The sequence below is a fragment of the Tyto alba genome, unplaced genomic scaffold (genome assembly GCF_018691265.1).
Source record: "Tyto alba isolate M040663 unplaced genomic scaffold, T.alba_DEE_v4.0 Super-Scaffold_33, whole genome shotgun sequence".
NCBI classification, from domain to species: Eukaryota; Metazoa; Chordata; class Aves; order Strigiformes; family Tytonidae; genus Tyto; species Tyto alba.
In genome coordinates, this window is record NW_024881308.1 from 4,769,489 (window position 1) to 4,787,010 (window position 17,522).

General features: G+C 43.7%; 1 protein-coding gene across 3 annotated transcripts; it reads right to left on the reverse strand.

Annotated features, from left to right (window-relative positions):
* Positions 1–11,547: 11,547 nt before the first annotated feature.
* Positions 11,548–16,346, reverse strand: LOC116964310. Of its 3 annotated transcripts, XR_006166100.1 has the most exons (4): positions 16,123–16,346; positions 14,047–14,339; positions 13,304–13,409; positions 11,548–12,783 (listed from the first exon to the last, which is right to left on the reverse strand). XR_006166100.1 is itself a non-coding variant. In XM_042801171.1 (3 exons), exons 1-3 carry the CDS (start codon positions 16,126–16,128, stop codon positions 12,556–12,558), a joined length of 522 nt encoding a protein of 173 aa, XP_042657105.1. In that variant the 5' UTR covers positions 16,129–16,346; the 3' UTR covers positions 11,548–12,555. The 3 variants fall into 3 exon arrangements, 2 of the variants coding, with proteins under 2 accessions (XP_042657105.1, XP_032859499.1); XM_042801171.1 differs by lacking the exon at positions 13,304–13,409 and having other exon boundaries at positions 14,047–14,334; XM_033003608.2 differs by lacking the exon at positions 13,304–13,409.
* Between the last annotated feature and the right edge of the window lie 1,176 nt (positions 16,347–17,522).

Sequence of the window (17,522 nt, forward strand, 5' to 3'; positions counted from 1 at the left end):
GTCTACATTTTTGGATGGATGAATCAGGATAAATGTTCCAACTCCAGTTTTGAGCTCTCCAGCATGTTTCATGCTCCAGGACAGTCTTCCTGATGTCATTAGAGGTGGGTCAGGCTCACTAGGACAAGATCATCTGGATCACAGGAGCTGAATCTTACTCAAATATGGAGACAAAGAGACATACCAATGCTCTCAGCAGCCAATTAGTTCAAATGAATTACTGGTACAGACCCAGCACTGTTACTGTCACAGCTTCAGTGCATGAGTTATTTCTGAAGATATCTACATGCCCTGCCAAACTGATACGACTTTGCTCACTCAGTAAACCTGATTTTTTCAGGACCAAAAGGAGGGGCAAAAACATCCAACATGCTTATGGAAAATTGGGAATTTCAGCTGGGAAAAGCACATGCAGGCTGGAGACCTAAAAAACTACAGGAATCCTATGCCAGCCCACAGGGACCCCAACAGCTGGGGAACCTGCCTCTGAACACTGCCTGACAGAGCTCAGCATCAGTGCAGTATTACATTTTTTCAAGCATCTTAAAACAATCTGTTACCATGAAAATCAAATGAAAGTGAAAGGCACTGTAATGTAGAGTGGAAAAACCTGAACATAGACAAAATCCCTAATATGCAATTATTTGTTCTCCAGCAGGTTTATTTTTACAGAGTACATGATATTAGGAAAGCCTGAAAATCATTTATCCCCACTCCACCTCATCACACATCAAGAAAATCCGCAGGTAGCGTTACCTATCCATCACGTGGACCCATTAAGAGGAAGGGATTATTACAGTTTCTGGAGTCACCCAGGCGGTGAGATTATCCAAGTCCCAGCTTGTTCCCAGTCTGCCGGGGAGGCAGCACCCAGGCTGCGGCCTGGGGCCAAGCACTAACTTGCAATCAGGTCTGGGCAACAGGCGCCCGCGCCCAGCAGCCGGCCCCGCAACGCCGGCTGGCCCTGCTCTGCCCGGAGCTGGGAGATCAACAAGCATCTCTCAGCTCAACCACTGTCAAGAACACAGCCACAGCAACACTCAGACCCTACAAAGTGCTTCCACCTGTGACTTTATTTCATGAGACAAGACTTAATTTGTCATCCTACTGGGAGAGATACAGGCATGCCCACAGGAGCTGGGGTATCAACGCCAGTGCATGTGGAGAAGTAAAGCATCACCTTCCCCGACTGCCCAGCATCACCCCTTCAACCCCCCTGCTCTACCCACACTTAGGGTGCCTCAGACCCCACGATGAACTGTCAGACCTTGATTACTGTAAAACCCAACCTGCCTGCAGCCACAAGCTGTATGTCAGAGCACATAATCTGCTTTACTGCACCCAGGAGTTGTAACAAACGGAGGATTAAGACTTCAGGCAGCGGACAAACAGCAACAGATGCTTCCTAAACTGAGATTGTTTGTAGGCAGATGGCTATTAATCTCACATTTAAGAAAAAGAAAAAAACACTGGGCAAAAGAGGAACTCCTGGGATGCGATGCTGTAGTAGAGTAGGACTAGCTGGCTGGCAGTCAGTCAGAGCCACTTCATCAGGTTACTACCAGGAGCAGCAGCTCCGAGCAGAGATCTCCACCAGACACAGGCCAGGGGTTGGGTACATGACTGCCTCCCACTGCCCACCGGGTTCAATACTGTCATGGCTTGGGGGAGTGAAGGGGGGGAAGCGGAGGGTGGAAATAATACTCATACACTCTTCAGACACAGATGTATATTTAGATAAGTGAACTACAAAGTTGCTTAAACCTAATTACTACTGTAAATGTAATTTAAACTACCCAAAACATTTCCACTGCGCAAGGAAGAGCTATAACAATAGGAGGAAGCACTAAGACACAGTTGCTATTCTTGATACTCAAAACCACTTATTCTGATGAATAACCAAGACTTACTAATTTAAACTGAGTATGTTTCTGCCTCCTGGGCATTTTCAGACTGTATAAAATTAGAAGTCTTAGCGGGGTTCTGAGGATGACCTTGTTTACCTCCCTATTCAAACACGTCCTGCATCTACGGGGTGCTGTGCCTTGCAAAAACCGTATCTTTCTTGCTGGACACTAACAGCAGAAAGAAGTGACAGGTACCAGGGTAATAAACACCAAGCTGCCTATTCACTTCCTTCAAACACAGGTACCTATTATCACTGCAGCCAGCTGACAAAGCACGACACGTCACTTCTAAGGTGTGACAGAAGGGAGGCAGATGGGGCGAAGGATCAGCAGGCAGGTCCCTCTCAGGCTGCCATGAGGAGCCACCACCTCTGCCAGCCCGGCTGCGTCAGTCGGGCTCAGATGGAACCGGAGTCCACGCTGCAGAGCTCGTCCCCAGCACCACCCTCACGGACCGCTTTGCACTCCTTATTTTTCATAGAGAAAGAATACGCAAAAGCTCAAATTCCCAAGCTCTCGTCCCAGCCCATTTCACAAACCTCATTTTGATTTTTGCAAGTTGGATCTTCTATTGTTTTCTGGAAAATAGATGGGGCAACAGAGCTACAAATAGGAAGAGTGTCAGAAATGGACTGTTTTAATGTGCTGCCCCAGTTCTCAGCCCAAAGCCGTGATAGATTAGGTTGTCATCTTGTTTATTTCCTGCACCACAATCACAAGCAGCAGGATGGGCTCCACGGGTTGAACTCACCCTGAGTCAATGCGTTTTCGGGCATCCCATAGGAGTTACTGCCCAAAGAATGACAAACATCCACTCCTGAAAGAAGAGAACTCATGCACATGGCACGGCCCCACAATCAGTGCAGAGCACATGGTTTGGAACTACCAAGGTTATGAGACAGCTAAACAATAGCTACTGATAGCTTGACTCAGATAAGCTAGAGTTTTAGCAAGGATGGTAAAACAAGGGCAGGAGAAAAGTAGGAGCGACCTGATCATAGCTACACAACTAAGTTTTTTATTAAGGTAAGTGAAACACCTAAAGACCAGAGTGTGGACTAAGTACAAATGCAGTTTTCAAAGCAATGTCTCATTTGGGGATTTTTGGATAGATTTTCATACCTTATGGTTTTAAAAATATCCCCAGAAGTTTTTATATTGGGTCAGTCTAGCTGAAACTACTTCAGAATTAGGGGGAACCCCTCTGTGTTACTGAAGCTTGTCTTGTTGAATGATTACAATAAAAACCAAGTCCACTTACCAAAATACACCAAATTCAAGATCCAGAGAAAAATATTATCAAATAGGTCCCCACACACACGGATATAGGGCATTTACTTGGGAATGAAATGCCACTGTGCTCATTTGTGCACAGGACATCCCTCAGCCTCTGAGCAGGGGAACAGAACACCCCCCTCTCAAAGGGAGCAGGATTTTTACAGATCCCAATTGCTCAATTAGTTAATTCCAAAATAAAAAGAAAATTTAATACAGCCTAGTATCAGAAGTTCTTATTTAGCAGTCAATCAATAGTAAGTGCTAATTATTCCACTCATAAGCAACAGTTGTGCTTGTACTCAAAAGTGCCGTCATTTATCCTAACAGGCTTCTGTTCTACTTTGTCATCTCTTTAGCAGTAACAGGTCCATCAGGAGGAATCCAAACTTCTGTGTGTGGAGCGATTACAAGTGGCCTGTAATTTATATTTATGGGTATTCTCATTTGTCCTCTAGAAGAGAGCAAGAACAGAAACAGAACTGGGCTGCTGCTTTAAAGGCTCAGAAGTTGGGTGTTTTTTTTTTTAAAAAAAAGTGTCAGCTGTCACTATTTTTGCTATGCTGGCAACCTGCTCTGAAGTCACCACACACAGCTTGTTTGTACTAGTTTCATCTATAAACGATTCAACAGCTGGAACAAAACTGCTTGAGATGCTGAACCTGATTGCACAATACAGCTCACAGCTCTTACAGAGCTATTAGTAGTCAAGAGTTTGTTAACTCGTTAGGAGAGGACTTGTTTTTCCAAAATATTCATGACAAAGTTTAATTACACAAGTCTTTATGAAAACCAGGATTGGAAGATTGCAGGCATGACTTGGGACTTAAGGGCCAATGAGGGGATGGAAGAGCTGGCTACAAACACTTCCAAATAGCTTTTTAGTAGGGGAATTAAAGGAAGAACACAGGCAGTTGAGGTTAGCGGTGCAAGCCCATCTCAAAGGTTCGTCAGAGACTAAAGTAGTGCCTGTAAATCCCCACATGCTATTTACTCTTGTATAAAACCCCACTGCTCTAACTGCAGGGTCAAAAAGGAGATCAGACATGTGAAGTCTCATGTACCAATGTCAAGTGATGTTGCAAGACAGATTTTTATTCTTCAGTTTACGCCGGTGTGCAAGTTCAGAGTAACACAGTGTGATTGCAAAGGCAAAAAGCAGACAGCACACAGATCATCCACTGAATAAGCACAGTGCATGCAAGCAAAACAAGCAGAAATTCAATTCAGACTCGCAGGTGAGTTGAAAACTACAAAGATTTCATAAAAGTAAATCTAAAAACATATACACAAGCAGATGAACTATAGCAACTATATTTTACCTCACAGCTCTGTAAGTTTGATGAACCCTTATAACCAAACTGACATCAGGACTATCTGCTTTAACTGGGCTGGTCTAAGCAACCAAACTTCTGTACAGTGGACATTTTCTGCCACAGCCATCACCACGGTCAGTAGCTGCTGACTTGACTCCTGCTCAAGTTTTAGCCCAACACACAGCTCACACTGGGAGCAGCACCACTGGGCTAAAGCAAGAGCTACATGTATGCCAGATATAAAGGAGAGGAGGAGATAGGACCTGCTGTCCTTGCAGCTGCGCAAAAGCGATTGTTGGGCAGCTTCTGATAAGACTGAAAATTTTCAGAACTGGAACCACCTACAGGAATGGTAGAAACCAAACTTCTGTGACAGAAGGTGTAAGTACATCAGCTTGCCCAAAGAGCTTTCAAGCTGACCCACCAGCACTGCACTGCTGAGGCTCCCAGGCTTCCCACTGTGGACTGGGACACCTGTGCCATGACAGAGGAGGAAGGATGAGCACTCCCACCATCAGCTGGGAAAGTGGCTTCCTCATAAGCATGTGAGCTAGTGAATTTGTGAATTAACAAATTCGAGAACTAACAAGTAACACCAGCCCATTGAAAGGAGACTGAGACCTTGTTTGATTTTTACCTAATGAGCTCATGTAATAGAGCTGAATTCACAGGGTATGTCCTCCTGTAACCTTGAGACGTCCAAATGAACCGTGACAGTTGGACACAGTACTATTGTTTGAAAAAGTACTCATACAGGGTTAAATGATATTCATAGATTCCTAGCTAGTAACCAAGCAGCAGCTTCTTGACCTTTACAAAGACTAGTTTGTTTTTGCCATCTGTTTTGTTGACACTGACAACGAGGTAATGCTAATCCATTACGAAATTGCACAGACCTGACTAGCAGAGTTCACGGGAAAGCCTTTAAGAAGCAATTCCTTGGTCTTACTTACAGATTTGCCCCCTGGTTAAGTTTTCTTCCAGCTAACACATTATTGCATCTAGAATAAGCTTCGCAGAAAGCCATTCTTCCAAAAGCTTTACGCATGCTGGTATTTAATAAAGCCTTGAATTCCCCTAACTGACCTGGCAGCTCTCTGCTTGCTCCAAACTCCTCCTGGCCTGCAAACATCCGCCAGTTTCACGCCTGCTTCGCGCTGGCCAAGAGCGCGTAGGAAGCGAAGTGAATGAACTCTGAAACTCTTGGATTAGGGATATCATTAGAAGGACTGCTCCTGGGAGGTATCCTTCCTCTCCCATCAGTCAAAGGAAATACTGCATTTAAATACAGCTGTTACCTTTATCTACTTCGCCGTTCTTATGCACAAATTGGAGTGAGTCCAGGATTCTGGAATATTTGACCAAAACAAGGGTATCTCAGATCAGCTGCAGGGATGTATATATTGCAGCCTCATGTCTACCTTCCGCTATGAGGCATGCAAGGATTTCCTTCCACTGTGTCAGCCCTGCTGTTTTCAAACATTAACATTGTCTGAGCTTTACCTTGACCGAGAAAAACAACTTTCATCAGCAAAACTCTATTTATTCGTTGCCTAAAGAGGATATCCTTCCAGTTCCATTATATATTGGCCACCTGCTACAGACCTTGCAAGAATTACATGCTCCTATTCACTCAGGAGATTACAGATACCCTCAAGGCAAGAAATACCGCTTTATTTCCAGTGTTGGTCACTTGGTTAGGGTTGTCAGGAATGTGATTAACAGAGATCACAGGAGAAATGGGGGTTCAAGCACTGGCCGCATGATCAGCTGTGTACATACGACACTGAGAAATCTGAGCTCCCGGGATGCCAGAATAACTGTTAATTTGGCAGGAGCGGTAAAAAGGTTTTGAGAGCAGAATGGCAACCACCACAGCAAGACAGCCTCACACACACTGCACAGCCATCACGCAAAAGCCATCTTCCCAAGCCAGCAGTGCTACGAACAGCCCTTCAAGCGCCCCAGCACCCCAACATGCAGACTGCCTTGCCTCGTCTGTGTGCTCTCCACATCCACCGCAGGCTAAACCCAGGGAAGGTCCACTAAGAACTGAAGATTAAGGAAGAACATATCTGTTATGCCAGCTCCTCCAGGAAAGAGGCACTCAACTGACCTCAACTAGTTCAGAAACGAGACCTTTCAGGGAGAAGAGTGCAGGGGCAAAGGAGTGAAGAGTACTCTGCATTTGTGACATCCCCCATGATGTCTCTCTCATGCTTCATTACGTGACCCAAGCAGAGATAACTGAGAAGTATAAAATGATAACTCTTGGTCAGGAGCCTGCTGACACTGCTTCATCAGTGCACAGCCTGCCTGCTAAGCTACCACCGATCCGTCAGCATGTAACAGTCAGGCAGGCTCTTGCCCCTGCCCTCACCACCTCCCTGGCAGCCCCTTCCCAACAGACACAACAGCAACATGTGCTGTCACCAACCTCCACTGCTAACAAAGTCCATCATCCTAGAAGGAACCTTCTACAAAAGGGCAAAACAGGACAAAGAGATAAATACATTAGTGCTGCAAAATCAACAAACAGGAATTCACACACTGCAAGTGTGCTTGGGTCTCAGCCAAGCTGTGTACTGGAACGCTGAGCTCTCAGCTGTATGTTGCACTTGGTGTCGTCTCCTACACTCAGCCTCCACCACATGAAGACAGCGTGTATGTTCACATGGACATCTCACAGACCGTAAGCCACGGTATTCAATTCAAGTAGCCAGGGACATTGCAAGTTATCATAGGTGACAAAATTTCATATTATATAAAACCTAAAAAACTCTCAAACAACTAGTGAATTAACAATAGGTTTGCCAGACATTAAGCAAGAAGATTCAAGGGTCCTGAAACTTCTCCCTCTAAAAATTTAAAAGGACACAAAAGAAGGACCAGAATATTGTTTATTTTAAAAGATTCCCCAGTGGGGGTTCCCTATTATTTTTCTGTATAACAACAGCAAAGTTCCCTTCATACATAGCTAGCACAGCAGATTTAGTGAGAAAGATCCTCATTTTTACAAAAGACACAAATTCTGCAGACAGCTCAGCGATCCAGGCACTAGAAGCCCTGGGGCTGATGGAATAAGCTATGCAGATGGAAACAATTATTTAGGGGTGGAAGGACTCCTGCATGCATGGAGCAACATCTCGCTAAAACTGAAGCCTCCCACCGACACATTCCAGACTCTTGGAGTAATCTACTTTGGGGAATATGCTTTAAGCTACATCAGCTTTTGTATTTCTTTCTCCAGACATCTTTGCAATCACAAAACATACTCCCCTGCTAACTGACCTAACGGTCTTACCAAACAGCAACAAATACCAGAAAGTATTACAGACATCTGAATCTAAAATCATTTAGAGACCTAACTTTTTAGCTAACAAGTTGATTTCAGACAAGCTTTTCACTCTGCAACACACCTGGAAAGACTTACCCACATGATTAACAATGCTGCGGTGAATGACTTGTGCATAAAATTCATGGCATAAAATAATGAATACATCATACAGGCCATATAAGGTGATATGCAGAATGTCAAATTGAAGTGCCTTATATAATTCAAATCATGTTTCTTAGAAAGGAACAGGACTACAGAAAGGAATAGCACTAATTGATTAGAAATATCTAATTAAAGGTAGTCCTTTCAAGCCAGCTGCATAAAGAATATTTCATATAATGTGATGCAGGAGAAAAATAACTCCAGCAGGTTTCAATTAAGACACTGCCATATGGATTTTACATCTGCAGCAGGAAGGCTCAAACACCATGTCACAACTAAGACATTTTTATGTCTCCAACTGAAAGCACTTAAACTGCTTGGAATAGATGCATATTGGCCATAACATCCCCAATTAAGCAAACATTTTGCTGAACTCAGAGCCTAAAAGACATGCAAAGCTAGAATATACTTTATTCCAGGTCATGCATTGTGGCCTCTAACTTTTAAGGGATAAAAAGAGCCTAAGAGTGTATAGCACATACTCTTGTAACCTTTAGTGCCCTCCTCACCCAGCTAAAGCAGAAGACTCCAGTGCAAGTCTCACAGTGATTTTTAATGAGGCATTAAGGGGGCAGGGGGGTTCTTTGATCCCTACAGACAGAGAGGGGCACTTCTCCCCAGAGCAGTTTACACACACCTTCATGAGCACATGTGAAAGGCTCCTCAGGTCACCACCTCACTCAACCTCCTGCTTAAAGCTGGCTCAAAACAGAACCCAAATGGGTGCTGAGGGCTTCGGCCAGTTGGGTCTTGTAAAGGGCTGAGGTGCCACAACCTCTGTGGGCCCCCATTTCAACAGTCCTCTGTACTTGCAGGGAGTGATGTTTTCCTTAAGTCAAGCTGGACCCTCACCTGTTTCAATTTACAAAGCTTTGGCAAGTGACATGATTCTCCATCCAACTAATCAAAGATGCTGTGAACTGGAAAACAACATTTACAGGTTCTTCCTTTAAACATCAAAAACACCATCTCAAAAACCATGTCTTGATTAAACCAAGAGCTGTGCTGCTGCCATTGCGCCCTCTTGGGGCACAAGGGACCGTGAGCCAAATCTTCAGCATTATTTTTCTACGTGCAGCTGGACCCAAGAACCCCGATTCCTCTTTACTAAAAACAGATGTCGGCCAAGTTAAATCATCCCATGACTCCTCCAGGAGAAGGATGTAAACAGCCCCAGCTCACCCAGCTATTACCAAAAGAGGCCCCGCTAACAAGTTAGAGATCCCAACATGCTGCAAGACTTTATCCCGAAATGCTGTTACATACTTCTTTCAGACATGTTCATCACTTAAATCCATCAAAACACATTAGGTCACTTGAGTTTACACTAGAGTTTGGGTCTTTTACGAATTTCTTCCAGAGTTCTGAGCTCAGAGGAGAAAGAAACCAGTTATCTACATTTCTCAAATGTTTAACAAACCCCACCCCTGTAACATGCCTGCAAAGTGAATGCTTTACAAATAAGTCAGGGGAAAAAAAGAGAGATTAAGTGATGTGCAAAAAGGTCATAAAACATCTACGGTACAGTTTGGTACACAGAAGTGCAGGCTTCTGTCTCTCAGGAGGCTTAACCTCAGCCAAAAGAAACTACCACTAATGCTGTGGTCCAAAGTGTTCAGTCCAGGTTTTGGTATCAAACTTTTGCAGCTAAGAAAACTATATGCTTGCTACAATATAGAAGCACCCTGGGATGGAGGTGCATACGAGGAATGATGCTTTGCCGCACGTGAACAAGAGACCATGTTGGTGAATTAAATCCAAAACTGCAGAAAAACCTTCATTTAAAAAAAAAAAAAAAATCATCTATTTGCAATCACTGCAAACAATCACATTGGAAGGAGTTCTACTACAATATCCAAGTCTGCAAGCTCTAATACTCTTGCTGATGCCCAGAAAACTGCTTTTGCACACAACAGCAAATGGGAAATTAAACCACAAATTCACTGATGCTATTCAAGTGCTTGCAGACTACAAGGCAGCGGAGAGGCCGTGCTACTTTCACAGTGCGAACTTCAAATGCTCCACAGAGATAGGCACGGCAGCAGGCATTACAGCTAGATTCAGGAAAAAAATTATTTTAACAAAGACGGAGCACAACATGAAGTCTACAGGATTCAAAATGAGTCCCCCCCACGTCTGTAGGTCTGGGCACATTCTCCACGTCAGGTTCACACATCACCAACCTCTTGCAAGAAGCACAGACCCACAGCAGAGCCCAAATGGCCTTTCCATACTGTTTTTAGCCAAATCCACACATAAAAGTTTTATTCTTAACAGACAAATATTTAGTCATGCGTTATTTGTCGTAGCTCAGAGACAGGAAAACCAGGTATAAACCACTATTGCCATCAGCATAGCTGTGGCACTGGGGAACTCCGCAGGACCTAGTAATCCTCAGAGTAGGTTTCTCAAGCAGGTTTTGCGTGCTGGCACCAACCCCCCTGCTATTCCAGTGACATTGCAAGCGACAGCCAGCCCAGCCAAGCTAAATCTATTCCGAGCATATTTACATAGACTAAAAACCACTCAAAGCATATACTTTAGTATTACCAGGCTTTAAAACATCACGAGGCAACACAAGAAGCAGCAATAATCTAGTAGACCTTTAGGCAGTTCACCTACCCACCTCAGTTCATCTACTTCTTTGCAGTGACGATCCCAGTAAAACATTTTTAACTTGAATTATAGCATTTTGGCAACTGCCTCCTGCCTCAAGATAATACGGTTTCTTAGTGAACTGAGATTAACAGAGAGCCCAACATATTCAAGTAGCCTAAACAAGTGAAATCCCACAGAGACGGGAGGCATCCTCGGCAATTCAGCTACAAGATTAAGTCCTTCTCGCCAACGTGTTTTTAAGTGCACATAGAGGAGGTGGAAAAGAGAAAAACCTTACGACTACCAGAAAACATTCTTCTCGATGGCTCAGGGAAGGCAGCTTTGAGATGTGAGCGAGGGGGCTGCAGCTGAAACAATAACCCCGCTCCCCGGTGGAGAAGCCAGAATCTGCCGGGAAAGCAGCAGTTTAGCGCTGAACCCCGTTAGGGCAGCTGAAGCGACAGCAAGCCCACGGCCGAGCCGCCCTCCTCCCCTCCCAACCCCCCGAGCACCAGCCTACCTGCGCGGCCCTCAGCACCGCCCGAGCCGCGGAGGGCAGGCGGGGCCTCTCCCGACGGCCGCCCGCCAGCCCGCGGGCCTGGCTCCGCGCCGAGCCGAGGCGCAGTGCCCGCGGCCCTCCGCGCCGCGCAGGCGGGGGCAGCCCCGGGGCTCGGCCCGGCCCCTGCGCGGGCTCCGGGAGAGGCGGGGCCGGGCGGGCCCCACGCGGGACCGCTGCCCCCCCAGCCAACAGCAGCCGCCGTGCGCGGTCCCTCAGCACCTCACCCCCGCTGGCAGGCGGGGAACAGGCCCAAAGGGCCCCCCCCGGGAGAAGCGCCCCAGCCCCGCGTCACCCTCGGGGCGGGGGGGGAAAGGGGAGATGGAGTTTTCGCTCTGCAAACAGCTGAGGAACGGCAAATATATTTTTTCTAAGTAAAGAACCTGCAAAAATAAAGGCGTGGACAAACAGGTTTTATTTAAGAGCATACTGCTCTGGACAAATATTTAGACATGTGGAGTTCAGGGGTTGAGGAGGAAAAACAACATAAACAAGGCATGGTTCATAATTAGTGAAGGCTGGTGGCAAATGTTCCGCAGCATGCACGTACAAGACACAGCTACTTCCCACGAGGAGCAGAGACAAACCTTTTCCACAAGCAGCAATGTGCTCTTTGGGATGGGACTTCCTAATTCAGGTCCTCTTAAAAAGGAGTTTGTTGAATGTGTGCATCAACACTAGGAGCAAACAGCTGTTCTGCTCATAGCCTGACAATCGGATAAACCCTTAGGCCACAAAATTATGTCTCATCCCAGTCTCACCAGCTGGCCACTTTGGACCATAATCTAACCTTGTATCAGCCTGGCAGCTGTGCTGAAAAAGCGCATCCTGAACACAAATTAAGGAAATGTATACTCAAGATCTGCTGAGGGGTTAATTATTGCTTGTTAATGGGAGGTGGGATTGTTTCCTACACTGACAACTGACAAGTGGGAGATCAGAAGAGTGCTAGTTGCAGTATGGGCAAAATAATCACCAGGCTATACTGCATTTAAGCTCCAGTAAGAAGCATTACTGAGAGCTATTGCCTTGATCTTATTTGTTTGAAATCAGAGCAGTAGTGGTGAACAGAGAGTATCACTGGTGCCAGTGTGGTGCTTGATCCTTATAAAAAAGAAACTCATCCCTCTGTAAAGTGGGAGGGGAGCAGAGTAGGTGGTACCCAAGTGCCAGACAAGAGGCTGGCTGCTGTTATCTAAATAATACCTAGCCAGTCGATACAGTTCACTCTGAAAGTAGCTGCTGTGACCCGACTGCACATTGACTTAGGCTTGAGAAAGTTTCCTTTTCAGAGAATTAACGTCTCTGCCATGCTGCAGTAGCTCTCACCAATGCTGAGCAGTATTGCTGCTGATGGTTGTGGGGCTACCTGCTTTATTTCACCGTGAGGTGGTTCTCTGAGCTTCACCACTCTTTTCCAGTTTCCTCCCCAAGACTGAAGCCAACAGACCTCTGCTCTTCAAGCCTCAGGGAGCCCAGGATTTTCACAACTTTTTCACTCAGCAAGACAAACAGCTGAGGCATGTAGATAATCAGACAGGATAGCAGCAGTTGAATCCTCAGGACATTAGAGATCTGGAGCAACTGGCAGGCAAAGTTCCAGGTGAGAGAAGAAAGAATGGTGCACAACAGCTGATGAAGAAAAGGAAGAACAGAATTGTCATGTCAATCGTGTTTTCAAAAGAGTTTCAATTTTCAGTAGGTTATAAATGATTTGAGACTATGAGTGCTTGTTCTCCTCTCTCATCCATCTAACACAACTAGCAAGCCTTTCAGTATGAGTATTAAGTCCTAGAAGAGACAGGTTTAAACCCCAGTTCTTCAAACTGCTGTGTTCAAATCAATACTTGTATAAGAGCTCTAGGAGAGCCAAATGGTACCTTAGACAAGTCCAAGCTGATTCTTAGCACTGTTTCTCTAGCCTTTGAACGACAACAATTAAAAAAAAAAAAAAATTACTACACTGACCTGGTGGTGTTAACAATGTCAAAAATGTTTTGATTTGAGGTATTACTATTTCCACGTTAAAGCTCAGCTTCAGGGTGTGCTAGTCAAACAACTACAGCAATTTCAGATGATACTAGTAGTTAGCCATTCTAGCCTAACAAAGGTTACTGGCTACAGCAAAACTAGTGGAGGCAAATGTGAGTACCTCAGCTGCTGCAGTTCAAAACTCCCAGCAATGTAAATGAGTGAACAGACAGGACTGTGAATAGTGCCAGTGGAAGCACAGACCAGCTTTCCCTTCTGAGCCCCGTCTGCAAAGGAACATACAGTCAAGGCACAGGGAAGGAGAAGACACACAAGATACTAAGCTCTTCCCCTGCTTTGAATATATCTTTTGGGATTTGTATAAAGCCTAAAAGGATTGGGACTGCCGTGCTTGCAAAGCGACTTCTGGCTTCAGCTCTTATCAAGCAAGTGAAATACGTTTAATTTTTAGTCGCATACTCCACTATAGGAAATCTGAAGCAGCTTTTTGAAAAATATCAACCATACCTACCAGGAGAGTTTCTATATACATTTGAGATAAACTTCTTATCTTGGAGGAATAGTTAGAAATTTCTATTGTTTCACATGCAATTATCAAGGACTTCTAAAACATGTATACCTACCTTTATATATATATACACACACACGCATTTATACAGTACACATACGTGATAGCTATTCTGTACAATTTTGTGTTACCTTTACCTTGTCTACAACAGGAGTCACTCCAAATAAGAAACACAGAAAAATATCTTTTGTTAGTCATTAACCAAGCAGAAACCAATCTTGCAGCTTTCTCTTACCCAAGAGGCAGAGAGTCAGGCAGAGATGACTAAAAAAAACCCAGGTCTTAGGCACAAAAGCAGTAGATATGCAAAGAGGTAGTCTGGTCACACTACTCACCATCGTGATGTTAAAGAAATCACTCTGCTCAGCATGGGAGTATTTTATCTTCTGGCTCCGCAACCAGCTGTCTGAGATTACAGCAAAAAGACTTTGGTTTTGACTTTTTGGATTTGGACGCAGATAAACTGGCTTGGGCCTTAGTTTTCCCATAGATCCATTGGATTCCATCTCCTCTTGTATTTTTGTCCTGGACTGTTTTTCTTCCTCTGTTGGTTCATCCTCAAATTTAGAGTCAGAATCAGGGTCATCAGAAGGTTGTTTTGTTATTTCTTCTGCACTGGTCATCTGTGCTAGAAAGAAGTTTTAAAAGAACATGTAAAATACCCATACATGATTACTTCTCCCTAGCTACAAGCCTTGCATGTTCCATCTAGAAGCTAGATAAGGTTCTTCTGAATCTTTTTTAGCTGAAATAAAGGATTTCCAAACCCAAGTAGGCAATAAGAGGCCTGCACAAGTGTTTGATTTTAACCAATTAGCTCTTAATCAACGACTATATTAAAGGAGGAGCTGAAACACACACTATTTTTTACCTGTGCCTACTGTAAACTAGCCTAAAATATGGGGATGTGACTAAATTAGTTAAAAAGTTGTTTAAAAGAGCTAGTTAGAATTTTTTTTTCCTCTTAAGAGTTTGAGAAACACTTTAATGTCCTAATCCTATAAACACACTAGTATGTAAAAATTTAGTAATGTGTCTAGTCTTACTCATTAAAAGGAAATTTAGAGCATTTGTAGATATTGTTAAAGGCCTGGTGCTGATAACAGTCATTATAGGGCTGGAAATTGTGAAGGTAAATGAAATAAGCATAACCTGAAAATCTCATTCAAAGCATCAAGAGATTCCATAGGTAATCTCTTCAGGCAAAAAGCTGACACTCAAGGGTATGTGGCACAGCTACCTTTTACCTATGCAAAATACATTTTTTATTCTGATTTTCAGACTGCAGCAGTAAGCTGTGCCTATGCTTCTCAGGGTGGCTTGTGTAATTGTTACAACCTCTTACAACCTGCTCTTCGTAATTACTGTGCTGTTACCCACAAGAGCGCACTTGAGTGTGCGGAGGGAAGATACTGTACTACTGAAGCATGCAGAGGCTGTTATGAGCTTAGCTGTGTGCCAAGAATGCACAATGGGAGCTGAAAGTTAAAAATTCAGTGTGCACACATGTGCAGGACGGGAAAGGAGGGGGAAATGCAAGCGTGTGCTGTGGTAAGTATCTCCTGCTCCTTTGCCCTCTGTGGGTATTGTCTCGTTGTTATTTCTATGGGATCGATTATAGGACTGGCAACCACATTGTTAGGTGAGAACTGAGGGCACCAAACAGAAGTAAAAGCTTGCTGCAGTAAAATTTTGTTCTTATTTTCTTTCCTACAGCTGTTCTGCAAAGGCAGAATTACTGCTTTTGAACTTACGATTGATTCTTCAGCCGGGATTGCTTATGCTCCAGCATTACAGCAAACTAGCAAGGCTTTATCCTCAGGAGTAGATCAACAAGCCTATTATTAGCCTAAACCAAAGCCTGTTGTCAGGTACTGACATGTTAGAAATAGCAATCAGAGATGGATTTGAAAGAGGAGCAAAATACACAAATAAACGAAAATGCACGTCCTGTTCCTTCAAAAATTTTCTGTCAGCCTCAGCATTGATAAAAGAATTCCTTAGCAGCTCACCCTGTAACACCACCACCACCCCTCAAAAGAAAGTATAAAAGCACTATAATACTGGAGTTTGAAGGTGTACAGAATTAGAGGGTTAGGTTTGCTTTCTGAGGGATTTTTAAATAAAAATTTACAAAAATTACCTGTCCTTTGCCTTTCCTAAATAAATTACCTCTGAGAAAAAGGAAGGGGGTAAAGAAGAACAGCAGGCAGCAGCTTGACATCTTATAAGCATATTTAACAGAAAAGCATAATAATTTAGGTTTAGTTTTCCATATGCTACCAACAGTACTAAAATCTCCTTTAGTTTCCTTCTGTGACAAGTGGCATTAGCCTAAAATAGCTAGCAGAGTGCTTTAAAGATAAAGCCTTTATGCAGGAGCATTTTATCTCATCAACTGCATAACTTACCTTCATTAAGTAGAAGCTGTAGCCAGATAATCAGTATGATCAACAGCATTACAAATGGCAAACAAAACCAGAAGAAAAGAAGAGGAAAGGTCAGATCATTCACCAAAGGAACCAGAGGATACTTCATTGCTTGCTTCAGGTTACACTAAGTTTAGAACAGCTTGCCTGCTCTGCTTTGCTAACTACCTTTTAATAACTCTTGTTGCATCACTGTTAATCACAAGACAGCTGATATGCTCAGAATGGTTAGCAAAAGGGACAGCCCAGTGCTTGTAGGGAGGGAGTAATAAGGATTAAATACGGGATAAGAACAACTGAGAAAACATCTGATTTGATTGTCTTTCCTTTAGCTGTTATTTAAAGCATAAATACAAGTCAGGAAGCTTTCAAAGCTTATGTTAAAATAGTAGTTAAAGGTATGTATATGTCTTCTATAGGGGAGATAACCTAGCACTTCAGCCACTTTGAAGCTAGGTAGCCAAAGTTGCTTTTGAGAAATCTGTAAAACAGAATCAACCCTGCAGAGATGTATAGAGGATGATTAGCTAAAAATTACTTCTACCAGGCTCTCCGATTTGACATGGAGCACAAGTATGTTCCATATTAACAGGGACTCTACTGTTAGCCTACTGTCTATGTTTCCATCTGTTAGTTAATCCATTAGTAAAATAAACCTTTGTATTTTAATTGCCTTTCTACCTCCCCTCCAAGAAAGGCAAGATAGCATGTTCAATAGGATGTGTGTCTGAATGTATTTCTTAATAGTAAAGGAGTTCAGTAGTGATCAAAGTAGGAATGGATATGTGACTTCGGTAACTTGATATTCATCACACTGTGTGTTTCTCCTTCAATAAAACAAAAACATTATCTACTGCTTCCCTCACAGGGGGTTGTTTGGTTAAATTAAGTGTTCATATACCTCTCAGTAAACCTTAGAAGAGAGCAGCTATGTAAGTGCACATTATGAACAATTGCATGAACATTCTTGCTTATGTGCATGTGTTTATGTAGTAACAGCCCCTTGAAATGATCCTTTTAATCCCAAGATCTAAATGAACTTTGCAATTTCTTATTAATTCACGTTAATAACACCCCTGTGTGATAAAAGAAAGCTATTATCCCTACTTTGTGCATTGGGTAAGCAAGTAAGAAAAGCCATTAATGACCTGAGCTTCAAGGATGCTAAATGTTTGCAGCCCCATTTCACACAGCAGGGGCTGCAGGTTGGTGGCATTTCTGAAAATCAGACTGTTGGTGGTTTGTCTACAAATGCAGTGACAGGAGTGACCAAGCAGAATCCAGAAGCTGTGACCTCTTCAGTTTTAATGGTAAAGTGTTTCTCAGTCGCAGAGACCTCTCGGGGCCCACCCTGGCTCTCCGCCGAGCTGGGCTGGCGGCTA

What these genes read in the sequence shown, in the direction of transcription:
- LOC116964310 (XM_033003608.2), bottom strand. Translation starts at nt 16,249, where the DNA reads ATGAAGTATCCTCTGGTTCCTTTGGTGAATGATCTGACCTTTCCTCTT. An exon ending in ACAGCTTCTACTTAATGAAG is followed by an intron (nt 14,340 to 16,122) that starts GTAAGTTATGCA and finishes ACTTCTTTCTAG; the next exon opens with CACAGATGACCAGTGCAGAA. An exon ending in ATTTCTTTAACATCACGATG is followed by an intron (nt 12,784 to 14,046) that starts GTGAGTAGTGTG and finishes TTTCTTCATCAG; the next exon opens with CTGTTGTGCACCATTCTTTC.